At 52.5% G+C, this 12,398-nt stretch overlaps 1 protein-coding gene across 4 annotated transcripts in view; it reads left to right on the top strand.

Annotated features, from left to right (window-relative positions):
* The first annotated feature begins 679 nt into the window (after positions 1-679).
* CAMSAP1 (calmodulin regulated spectrin associated protein 1) overlaps positions 680-12,398 on the top strand; it is a 43,002-nt gene continuing 31,283 nt past the window's right edge. For 2 of the 4 annotated variants that reach the window (XM_027556723.1, XM_027556722.1), the window contains exons 1-2: positions 680-781; positions 949-1,108. In XM_027556723.1, the coding sequence (XP_027412524.1) occupies positions 949-1,108 (160 nt within the window). In that variant the 5' untranslated portion in view covers positions 680-781. The remainder of the gene's footprint in view (positions 782-948; positions 1,109-12,398) is intronic. The other 2 variants (XM_027556725.1, XM_027556724.1) reach the window with 1 other exon arrangement.

Below are 12,398 nucleotides of genomic sequence, written 5' to 3'. Positions count from 1 at the left end.
GGGGTTGGGGTGGGGGGGGGGGCGTGTATTCCAGAGGCGACTCTCTCGGCGTGGGGTCCCCGAGCTCCCAGCACCCTGAGGTAGGAGGCGCCCTCAGGCTCTTTGGGTTACTTGACTGGAGATTGGTTCTCTGGGTACCGAGGTCCACTATGGGGGGAAGGCGGCTCCCCGCGCTGCGATACCAGAGTGTGGGGGGGGGAACCCCGGGGCTGCTCTGGGGCGCTGGACCGCAGGCACCGAGCGCTTTCCCAGGTCGCCCTTGGCTCCACAGGAGCTCCGCCCGTCGGGCGGCGGCTGGGGTCCAGCGGTCCGGACGACCCAGCGCCGGGGAAGTGGGAGGCGCGGCCCAGACAAAGAGATGCTGAGGGACCCGCCGAGGCCTGTCGGTCCGCGCGCGCGAGTGCGCGACCCCGCGCCGGCGAGAAAGGGCGGGGCCTCGGTCGGCACCCACTGCGCCTGCGCGGAGGGGCGGGACGAGCGCGGGCCAGCGCCCGCTGCGCCTGCGCAAAGGGGCGGGGAGAGCGCGGGCCGGCGGCCGCGCCCACTGCGCCTGCGCCGGCCTCGGCGGGGTGTGTGTGAGCGGTGTGCGCGCGCTCCCGCCGGTGGGCCGCCTCCTCAGCCGCCGCCGCCGCCGCCCCCGGATCCGCGCACGCGCCCCCCGCCCCGGCCCGAGGCCTCGGCCCGCGCCCCCTGTTTCCCGCCCCGGCCCCGCGGGCCCCGGCTCGGCCGCGCAGCATGCAGCAGCAGCACCCGCGGCGGCGGCGACGGTGGCGGCTCTGAGGTGAGGCGGCGGGGGCGCGGGCCGGGGCGGCGAGCCGGGGGGCGCGGGGCGCGCGGGCGGCCGGTGACCGGCGGCCCCACGCGGGTCCCGGGCGCGGCGAGGGGCGCGGCGCCTTTGTCCCGCGCGGCCCTGCGCGTCCCGCGCTGCAGCGGCCCTTTTGTGTGCAGATGGTGGACGCGGGCGGCTGCCCGGCCGGGGAGGGCTGGAGGAGGATGGAGGCCGCGCCCGACGGCGCCGTGGACATCGTGCCGCTGGACCGCTACGACCCGGCGCGGGCCAAGATCGCCGCCAACCTGCAGTGGATCTGCGCCAAGGCCTACGGCCGAGGTGGGCCGGGCGCGGGGGAGGGGCCGTGCCGGCCTTTGTGCGGTGTCCCCGCGCGCGGGGTTGGGGGCGCCGGTCCCGCAGGTGCGGCGAGGGTCGGCGCGCCCCTGCGCCCCGCGGGCCGAACGCGGTCCTGTGCGGGCGGGAGTCCCGGGCCGAAACCCTTGTGACCCCTGCCCTTCTCCAGTGTGTCCGAATCCCAGGTGTGGGATTCCCTAACGAGCATTCGTTTCGGATGGATCGGGCTTCATCCGAGTTGCTCCCTTCGGTTAATTCCAGTTTTGAAGAACTGGGTAACCTTGTTACTGGTTAGGCCTTAAATATGCTTAGTGGATTTAAGACGCTCCTATTCTTCCAGCTCTCGCGGTTTTACAGGCCCGGGTGATTCTCCTGATTATTGCTTGGCTCGGAAGGCTTTCTTTGATTAATTTCAGGTGCAAAATCGAGAGGGAGTTCTATGTCATCTTTCTTTTCATTTGAAGCATTTTTTTGAAAATTGCCTTTGTTCTGGGGAAAACGGTTCTTGTTTGTGGAGTGAGACAGAATCGGAGAGAGACTCTTTTCAAAAAAAAGAGTCTGGTTGACCGGTTTTGAAAACTTGCTGAACAGGGCGGTTCCTGGTGACAGGATCTCACCGGTTGGAGTGGCCTGTGCTGTGGATGGAGTCGGTCAGGAGCACAGACACGCCCTGCAAGTCCTGGGGATTAAAGGCAGGGCCTTGTTTTAAGTTGGTTTATAGCTATGGAGGGAGCTTCTCTTCCCCCAACCCCCACCCCTTATTTTGTGGTTTTCAGCTTTGCAGTTCTTTTTTATGCTTCCACCCAGCTTTATTCAGTTTCTGTATAGTACTATGGGGAAACAGTGATTTTGAGGAAAATATGGAATTGGTAAAAAGTACGTATGAAGTTTTGGGGACTTCCCTGGCAGTCCAGTGGTTAAGACTCTGTACTTCCAATGTAGGCAGCGTGAGTTCAATTCCTGATTGGGAAACTAAGATCCTGAATGTTTTGGAGCAGCCGGGGGGGGGGGTGGGGTGGGGGGAGCCTGTATGAAGTTTTAGAATATGGGGTAAGGAATGAGTCATCCTAGAGCGGCTACTCAGGTGTCCAGTTTAAGGAAGAGGACGTGGCTGTTGAACTCTGCAGGGTGATGGGTCCCCAGTCTGTGGCCTGCCTCACGTCTCGCGTTGACTGTTGGTTTGCTTTTCCTTACGTGTACCACGTATTTTTACACCACTGAACTCTTCTGGTTTAGTCCTACGTGTTTCTGCGCCTGTCACAGCGACCGCTTCATCCTCATCAGGTTCTTGGATTCCTCCTCGCGTCCTCCCGCGTCCCCCTCCTCGCGTCCTCCTCGCATCCTCCTGCGTCCCCCTCCTCGCTTTTCCAGTGCTGTGTAGTATTTCACAGGAAGCCTGTTCACCGTTGCCGGGCGCTGGCTGGCTGGCTTCCAGTTCTCCTGCGCTTCGGCACAGCGCGTTCTCCGGCGTGGCTCTTGGGGCGCATGTGCAGCGTCACTCTTGTGTGTATTTTTAAGACTTTTGCATATGGAGTGGGACTGAATGCTGTACAGACACGAATGCTTCTAAAAAGCCCTCTCGTTGTTTGCTCTCCAATTTCTTAAGCTTAGTGAATGCATTTTTATCCTGTTGCATTTAGCTTTGGCATCCAGCGTGGGATTTGTCAGCTCTCTGGCAGTAAATATGCATCTCTCTCACTGTCGGGATTGGATTAGTTTGGTTTTATTTCCAGGACCAAATCACTCTTTATTACTTGTTGGCGCTTCAGGTAATTAATTCGAGAGCTGATATGAAAACTGGCTGTAAAATTTTGAGATGACTGGGTATTTATAGAGCAGAGCGTGAGCAGGGGCTGAAGGAGACTGGAGGCCATCTGAGGTTCTGAGGTTCTGAGGCTGGGCTGCGTGTTGCCCGTCCACTGCCTTGGTGCGTTCAAACACTAGATTTCGGGAGGTGTGCTTTCCATTCATTTTTGCAGAATGAGGATGCTTTTCCGGTCTGTACCGTGGCATGGGGGGTCACGGCCTGGTGGGAGGTTCCCCGTGACTCAGCGTGGGGTCTTGTCTTTCAGGAGATGGTGTGAGGCAGGGATTTTGGTAGAGGACCGTGTAGGTCTTTCCCCCCAAACTCTCTTCTTCGTCCAAAGGCCTGTTCTTTGTTTAATCTTCTGGATGCCTCCATGCTCCTCTCTAGCTTGATTTTCAGTTAATTAGAAGTGATGGTTTCAGTCTGCATGTTTTACTTGTCAGTCAGCTTTTGAGGGGGATGATGGTGAAAGTGACTTACATCTTTGCTTGTTACACAATTGTTCATTGAGTAGCTACACTGTTTGCATAGGAACGGAAAGCATGTGAACTCTCCAGGGCCACGTGCTCTGAGGCCGCCTTGTTGCGTGCACACCTTTTGGGACTCACGTCTCCCCCGGGCCCACCGTCTGCCGTTTGTAGTAAGTGGGGAGGCTCAGGCGAGCTCACCCTTGGCCGGGCCTGGAGGTGGCATATGGTTGTGCAGAAAGGCTTTCTCCGATTTTCCTCATCTGTGCTGCAGCCAAGAACTGTGGGCCAGCTTGTGCTTTTGTTTTTAGATTCTTCTCTTTTTTCTAGGTGTAGCTCTTGTTTTATTGACAGTGTCTTATTGATTTTTTCAGAAATAACATATTGGACATGTTGAAAGTTACTCACTTAGAAGAGTCATTAGAGTAGAACCTGCTCAGCTGGAATGTTTGTGATGTCCTTTTGGGTGAAAGTCTTAGTTGGTCAAGTTTAAAGGGGTGATTTGAAGTTGATTTTACAGTACAGGGTGCTGGACTGGAGCTACTGCATTCCTGGCTTTTGATTTCAGTCCGTGACCTTAGGAACCTTAAAGGTATTCAGGCCTGAGTCTCAGGGACAGTGGGGGAGTAACAGCTTCTGTTACCTCCCGAGGACAGTGTTGAGAAAGTAACCCACGGAAAGCACTGGAAGGCACTCTGCTCTTTGCAGATGTGCTGCTGTGTGACTGAGGAGCCCTGGAAACCAAGTTGCAGCTCGCCATGAGCTGGGCTGCCCGGACCTAGAGGCCACCAGGGTCCGCCTTCCCTTTCTGTTGGCAGCCAGGGGATCGGAGGGGCCGCCAGGCTCTCCAGAGCCCACTGCTGGCGAGGGGCTGGCACTCTGTTCTCTCAGCAGTCTCCTCGTTAACTGACTAGGAAACGACGCTGTGGGGTGGGAGAACAGGGCAGCCTCGAGTGGGGTCTTGGGGAGCAGGCCTTGGGTCGAGCCCAAGGCCAGCTCGGCGCCTGATGTTAGGAGCCGAAGCCCCTCCCTGTGTGCTCCGGGGGGGCACCACTTTCCTTTGTTGTCCGACATCTGGCTGAGAGGGAGATCTGGCTGAGAGGGAGCACGTGGTCAGCACTCCTCCAGGCCCCAGAGCTGGGGATGAAGTGGCCGCTGCGTCCGTCCCGGGACCGGCTTGGACGCGGCCGCTCGAGTCACCCGGGAGGCCTCGTTCGTGAGCGTGTTGGCAGGTTTATTGTTGTTGTTGACGAGTTCTTTTGATATGATTTGTTCAGGTGATTGGTTTTTGAGTGTTTCAGGAATATGTTTTAAACGTATTTAGAAAATCAGAGTGTAACTGCTCGAAGCGTTATTCATTCCTGCTGCTGTCCCTTCCCTCGAGGCCCCTCCCTAGGTTTTGTGTTTTCAGTCTTTTTTTTAGCATGGGATTTGGATGCTGCTGAGATGGAGGTGGCAGGGCAGCCTGGCTGCGTCTACTCAGTGGGTGCTGAGTACTAGGGGGTCAGGGCGCTGGCTGACAGTGTGGCCTGGCCTCCCCTCTGCCTGGGCGTGCTGAGAACTGCCCACGTCTGAGCGCAGGGTAGCTGTGGTTGTCCCGTTCAGTGCTGTGTCTGCAGGACAGAGGCTGTGCTCATGGATTTATCAGGTTGCTTAGAGTTGGAAACGCCTTTGAAACAGGTGAGATAGGAAGACTTCTGTCCTGGTGGCTGTATGTGGCTGAATTTTTATTTCTAAAAATAGAACCGTTTGTACATGTTCTCTTTTCTATCCTGATGCCACAAATTAAACACTAACCAAAGAATGTAAATCTGTCTTTAAGTTCAAACTGTCCTGACCCTTTGAATCAAAAGCGTTGGCCACCGTTGTGCTTTACGCTGTTAAGTTGGTGTAAGTGTTCTTACCAAGAGCCCTGCGTATTTCCTTTGTATTCCGCGTATCCTCCTGATCGCTCACAGGCGTCCAAGCTGGTTTCTGGTGGCCGTATCACCATTTTACGCACCAGTCTCCTTTTCACTTCCTACACTGAGGAATTTAGACGGCTGTCATTTTTCACCTAACGTGAAGGTGACAGGGATGGAGCCAGGGTCATGTTCATTTAACCAGTAACAATCTCATAGCTATCGCGGGCAGGGTTGCGTTTTGCACTGTAGGGAGTACAAGGGGAGGAGTTATGTGATGTTCTTTCCTTATTTGCTGAAAATTCGCATGAACTGTTGACGTATACAAAGGAAAATGAAGTAATGCATGATGAAAAACGGCAGCATGTCCTTAGTACAGGACCTGTCTCAAGGCGAAAGATGGAATTGTCAGGCATTTCCATGGGACCCGAGTGCCTGGGCTGCAGGGCGCCGTGGTCCCTGTGGGGGCTGCTTGGAGTGGGGGTGCTTCGTGGGGAGGTGGCCTTTGAAGGATGGCAGATATTTGGGTAGTCCCCCCACCCAGGTAGTAGAGGGGAGGGCATCTGGCAGGTTCTATGCAGAGGAGGAAGTGTTCGAAGGTCTGAGTCGATTAACCTTATTGTGACAGAGGATTTGTGGACCGAAATAGTAGGTGATTAGCGTGGAAAATAGTGTGGGCCAGACTGTTCGCGGGGTTCCCAGCTGGCTAGGGATTTCTTTCCCCATGGGTGCCAGGGAAGATCTTTGCGTAGGGGTGACGGGTTGAGAGCTAGCCTGGCAAGATTCTTCTGACAGGTTGGAGCGGGTAGGGGCTGTATCAGTACAACGTCCAGGAGCCCTGCTTAGGCCGTTCAGGCTGCTATGACAAGACATAGACTGGGTGGCTTAAGAACAGCAATTTTTTTCTTACGATTCGGGAGTGTGGACGGTCAAGATCAAGGTGCTGGCTGGGTCTCTGGTGAGAACCTGCTTCCTGGTTCGTAGATGCTATCTTCTCGCTGTGCCCTCGTGGCAGAGGGGTGAGGGAGCCTCGCTGGATGGGCTCACACCCCACTTATGGGGCTCCACCCTCATGACTTAATTGCCTCCCCAAAGCCCATCTCCTAACACCTTCGCCTTGGGGTGGTCAGGTTTTGTTACGTGAGTTTTGGGGGACACATAACGTGGAGCCCATAGCAGAGCTGATGTCGCTTTGACTTGAAGTACCAAGGCGTTGGCCAGTTTGTCTGCAGTGGGAATTAGGTAGGTTGAGTCAACAGATGCTGAGAGGGCGGAGTCCCCGAGACTGGCTGGCTGATGAGGTGGGGCAGGGTCAGCTGGGCAGCCGCCGGAGCCTGCAGGACCCTTTAGGAGTATTTATAGTTTTCACTGCCTAGAACCTCCCTGCCTTCCTGGCTTTGTTGTCACAGAGAGAGATGATCTTTGAGTTTATTTCTATTTCTGACTTCTCTGCTGTGCCCTCACCTTACCCTCTCTGTGAGACTTCATGCTAACTAGTTCACTTAAGTACCCCTCAGTCACTGTGCTCCAGGTGCTTCAGACTCAGGCAGAATTAAACTTACATCAGTTCGGCTGAGCCTTGTGTTGTGACGTGTGGGTCCTTGGTGTGCTTCTCAGGGCTCACAGAGGGCCAGCCATGGGCCTTGCCCACACAGACCTGTGATGTGAGACCAGGAGACTGTAGTGCCTAAGAGGAGCCGGTGCGGAAGGGAGGGCAAGCTGGAAGGGAGGGCGAGCAGCTCCCCTGGGGGAATCTGGAATATTCCATTCAAGAAAGTGAAGCTGAGTGTGTGGCTCAGGTGGGTGAGAACCAGGCCGGTGGGGCGGGGGCAATGCCACCTCCCCCAGGCTAAGGGAAAGGAATGTGAGTTTAGCGCCTGTAAGATAAACGTGGATTGGAGAGACCGCCTAGGGCCAGATCTTGGAATGCCTGAAATAGCTGATAGCTGTTTTTGTATATGAGTTGGGAAGCCATTGAAGGCTTTCTTAGGAGGGAAGAGATGTACATTAAACCTTGGTTTTTTAGAGAAATCTCTGTGGAGTGGATTCCTGTTGAGTATACAGTGAAGAATCTTATCTTGGACCTTTGAGAAAACCAATTTCACATCCAGTAAAATGCACCCATTTGTGAGAGTATATAGTCCGATGAGTTGAATGAATGTCTTCACCGCATGCTCAGGGCCACAGGCAGGGTGAGCCATGCTCATCACCCCAGGGCTGCCTTGAGCCCCTGCAGTCAGTTTTTGCCCAGAGCGCCCCTGATCTAGGGGCATCAGGTGTTCTTGGTCTGCCTTCCTTATTCTTCATAATGCTCTAGAGATGCGTCCACGCATAAAGACCTTTTTGGCTTAGTGCTGGGGGTGGTCTTCATTGTTTGGCTCCCCGCATTTTGCGTATTCATTCACTTGTTGACGGACAGACACTTGGATTGCTGCTGGTTCTATCCGCCACGGACAGAGCTGCTGTGAAACGTGCACGAGTGTCCGAGTGTGTGTGGGCGTGTGTCTCCGTCTCTCCTGGTCAGTGCCTGGGCGTGGAGCTCCCAGGTCGTGTGAGCGTGTGTGACCACTCGGTTGTTTTCCGCAGCGGCCGTGTCATCTTGTATTTCCACCAGCACAGCGCGGGGTGAGGCTGCGGTTGCTCGGCAGCCTTGCCAGCACCTGGCACTGCCAGTCTTTCTGTGGAGGCTGTCCTGGTGGGGGGGCTGTGACGCCTCACCGCGGTTTCGGTGTGCATTTCCCTGCTGACTAATGATGAGTCTTCTTTTGTTTTAAGTGTGCTTATGGGCCAGTTGAATCTTTTTTCTGTGGAGATGCCTTTTCTGATCTTTGGCGAATTTTTCTTAAAAATGAAAGTTTTATCTTGAGAAAATTATATACTAACATGTAGCTGTAAGAGATCATACAGAGAGGTCCTGGTCGCCCTTTACCAGATTTCCCCAGTAGTAACTTCTTGCAAAACCATAATATAATGTCACAACTGGGATAGTGAGGTTGTATAATTAGATGCTGAGCATTCTGTTCCCACAAGGACCTCTTCTGTTACTCTTTCCCTATTACAGTCATATCTGCCTCCCTTCCTCACTGCTTGCTTGAGATTTATTTTGCCCTATTTTTTTTTCTGCTGGTTTCTTGAGGTAAGGACTCAGACTGTTGATTTGAGATCTGTCCACTTTTCTAGCGTAAGCATTTAGTGCTATGAATTTTCCACACGGCACTGCCTTGGCTGCATCCCACATATGTTGATATGTTATATTTTCATTCAGTTCTATGTATTTCTCTTTATTTCTTTTGATACTGCCTATTTGATTCATGAATTATTTAGAAGTGTGATTTCCAGTTGTTGAAATTTCCAGTTGTTGAAATTGTTACTATTTCTAGTCTGATTCCGTGTGGTAAGATAGCATACTCTGTGATTGCCATTCTTTTAAACTTGTTAAGATTTGTTTTATGGCCCAGGCTAAAGAATTGATGCTTTTGAACTGTGGTGTTGGAGAAGACTCTTGTGAGTCCCTTGGACTGCAAGGAGATCCAACCAGTCAATCCTAAAGGAAGTCAGTCCTAAATATTCTCTGGAAGGACTGATGCTGAAGCTCCAATACTTTGGCCACCTGATGCATAGAACTGACTCATTGGAAAAGACCCTGATCTTGGGAAAGATTGAAGGTGGGAGGAGAAGGGCCAACAGAGGATGAGATGGTTGGATGACATCACCAACTCGATGGACATGAGTTTGAGGAAGCTCCGGGAGTTGCTGATGGACAGGGAAGCGTGGTGTGCTGCAGTCCACGGGGTCACAAAGAGTCAGACCCGACTGAGCAACTGAACTGAACTGAAGGTCTGTTTTGGTGAGTGTTCTGTGAGCATCTGAAGGAGAGTGTTTTCTGTTGTGGGTGGCGTGTTCTTCGCGGGTCAGTTAGATTCTGCCTGTGGTTTGTGTTGCTCAGATCTCTTTCCATGCTGATTTTATGTCTAGTGGTTCTGTCAGTTCAGGCGGGGATGTTGAAGGAAGTCCCTAACTGTGGCTGACGGCTCTGTCGTGTTTTTTAATACCAGCTCTTAGGCTCTGTAGCCTGGTGGATCCACGTTTAGGGTTGTAAAGTCTTCTTGGTGGGTTGACCCTTTATTGTTACGTGATGTCCCACTTTACATAACAGGCTCAGGGGTCTCCCCTGGTGACTCAGTCATTATTCAAGAATCCGCCTACAATGCAGGAGGCCTGAACTCAGTCCCTGGGTCAGCAAGATCCCCTGGAGAAGGAAATGGCAGCCCATTCCAGTATTCTTGCCTGGAGAATCCCATGGACAGAGGAGCCTGGTGGACTGCAGACCAGAGGGTCACAAAGAGTTAGACACGACTGAAGCAACTTGGCATACATAATGTTCCACTTTATTTCTAGTAATTTTCTTCCTATTTAGTACTTTATCAAATGTTAATATAGCTCTTCCTGCTTTGTTTTTTTAAACAATATTTGCCTGTATAGACTTTTCTGTCCCTTTACTTTCAACCTACTTATATTGTTGAATTCGAAGTAATTTTCTTGTAAATGACCTATAATTGTATCTATTTTTTAATCCACTCTGCCAATCTCTGTCTTTCAATGTACTTAGAATAGTCACTTTTAGTGTAGTTGTTGCCATCTTAAGTCTGAGATCTTATTTATTTGTTTTCTGTTGTTCCTGGTTTTGTTTGTGTGTTGGCTTTGTTTTTTGGACCTTGTTACGGGTTACTTGACTATTTTTTGGGATTCCATCTTGATATATTCCGTCTTGTCATTTTGGGGTGTATCTGTGTAGCTATCTCAGTGGTTTCTTTGGGTATTACAGTATGCATATGTGACTTCCAACAGTTGACAGGTATTATTTTACCATTTTGAACGAGGTGTGGAAACCTTTTTTCCATTTCGGTTCCTTTGCTCTCCCCACTTTTAAAAGTATTTAAAAGTCGTCATCGTCTCGAGTCCCTAAAGGTGGGGACTTTGTCTCACCGGGTGTGATTTAGGAAACTCACAGGGAGAAGGGTAGTCTACTTACTCATGCATATTACCTGCTTCTTCCTGGTTCTCCAGGGTTCATTTTTTTTTTTTTAATCATGTTCTTTCTATTTGGAGGATTTTCTTTAGCCAATCTTTCAAGGTTTGCTAGAGATTCCTCCCCCCTTTCCCCCCCCACCCCCAATTTTCTTTTGCCCGAGAGCGTCTCTAGTTCTTCAGTTCCTTGGGGATGGCCTTGCCAGATCTGGACGTTCTTTTCCTCAAGCACGTGTATGCTGTGCCACTTCCTGCGCCTCCTTGGCTCAGAGGGGAAACACACTGCTCACTGAGTTGTATTCTCTTTCTTTCCAGCTGCTCCAAAATACTTTTTCTTGCGTTTTCATAAGTTTGGTTATGCAGTGTCTTGGCGTGGAGTTCTTGGGGTTTATTCTGTTTGGAGTCCCTTCAGTTCTCGAATCTGAGTGGATGTCTTTTGCCGTATTTGGGAAGTTTCCACTGCTGTTTCCTTACCTTCTGTTTTAGCCCTGCTCACGTTCGTTGCAGAGACTCCAGCAATACAAATGCTGGGTCTCTTGTTATCCTTCTCAGGTCCCTGAGACTCAACTCATTTTGTTTTTTGAGTGTATTTTCTCTGTGATTCCATGCTCTGTTATCACCACTTAAACTATTGAGGCTGTTTGTGCTGTGCTTAGTCGCCCAGTCGTGTCTGACTCCGCAACCTCATGGACTGTAGCCCACCAGGCTCCTCTGACCATGGGATTCTCCAGGCAACAGTACTGGAGTGGGTTGCTGTGCCCTCCTCCAGGGGGTCTTCCCGACCCAGAGATCTAACCCAGGTCTCCCGCATTGCAGGCAGATTCTTTAACATCTGAGCCACCAGGGGAGCCCGGAGACTATTTAGTAAGTTCTAAAATGTTACTCTATTTTTCAGTTCATTATCTGATTCTTTTTATAACTCCTATGTTGAATTTTTTTCAATTTTCATTTGTTTCGGGAGAACTTGTGATTGCTTGTAGTCTTTTTTCCGATGGTTGTTGTAAAGTCCTTGGTCAGATAACTCCAACATCAGACTCATCTTGGTGTTGGTGTCAGTTGATTCTCTTTTTCTCATTAAAGATTTTCTTGGTTCTGGGTGTGATAGGCGATCTTTGATTGTTTCCTGGTCATTTTGGCTGTTACGTTAGGTGACTCTAGGTGTTACTGAGGTTTTTTTTTTTATCATAGTAGGCAGTCTCCCCGCGTAGGCTCCGCACGCAGGTCCCGGGCCGCCGTGTGGACTGCGGTTCCAGCGGCAGTGCACTGCTCAGGGCCTTTGCGGTGCCGTTTCGTGGTGTGTCTGGGGTTCCACTGCCCCTGCTGGTGCTGCTTTCGGAGGCGGAGGGTGGCCCCTGGGGCCGACTGCCCGGTGCCTCTGGGCGAGGCGGGATTCTCTTCCCCCAGGATGAGGAGTGTCCAGGCTGGACTCCCTCCGCTGGACTCCCCTTGTGCAGGCTGATGAGGGGGTGTCTCCGGCCTGGTGGGGAAGGAGAGGCGCTTCCAGGTTGGGTTCCTGGTGGAGGTGGGTGTTCAGGCTGCTTCCTGCCCCTTGCTGGTTCTGCCGGGATGGCCCGGGCCAGTGGGTCGGACTCCCCTCACCTCCCCTGTGCAACAGGAATGAGCCTGCTTACCTTACCTTCTGTTTCCAGGCTGGGGGTCAGGAAGTACCAGGCCTGGGTCACCTTTGCTGGGTGGGAGGTGGGAAGACACCCTGTTGCTGTGCTCTTCCCGTCTGGGGTCGTCTTCCACCTTCCCAGTTCTCTGTGGGTTCTCCTGTGAGTTACGCCAGGGTTTGTGGTTGTGCCCAGTGGAGAGGAGCAGGGAGAGACTGGTCCATGCCATCTTGTCCTGACCAGAGGGCCCCTTCTGGCGCTTTACAAGATCCTCCTCTGTCTTTGGGTTTTACCCGTGTTACAGGGAGGTTCTTTGGTCTGTCGATTTCTTTCTTCTTCTTTTAACCCCTGCTGGGGAGCATGGATTCACAGTGTTGGGACTTCCTGCCGGCTCTGCTGGACCCTGTCTCGCCCTTTGCTTCCGCTCCCATCTTGCCTGGCGCTGGCAGTGCCTGTCTT

The sequence above is a fragment of the Bos indicus x Bos taurus genome, chromosome 11 (assembly GCF_003369695.1).
Source record: "Bos indicus x Bos taurus breed Angus x Brahman F1 hybrid chromosome 11, Bos_hybrid_MaternalHap_v2.0, whole genome shotgun sequence".
NCBI classification, from domain to species: domain Eukaryota; kingdom Metazoa; phylum Chordata; class Mammalia; order Artiodactyla; family Bovidae; genus Bos; species Bos indicus x Bos taurus.
Note: the sequence above shows the minus strand (reverse complement) of the source record. Positions and strands in the feature narration are given on the sequence as shown.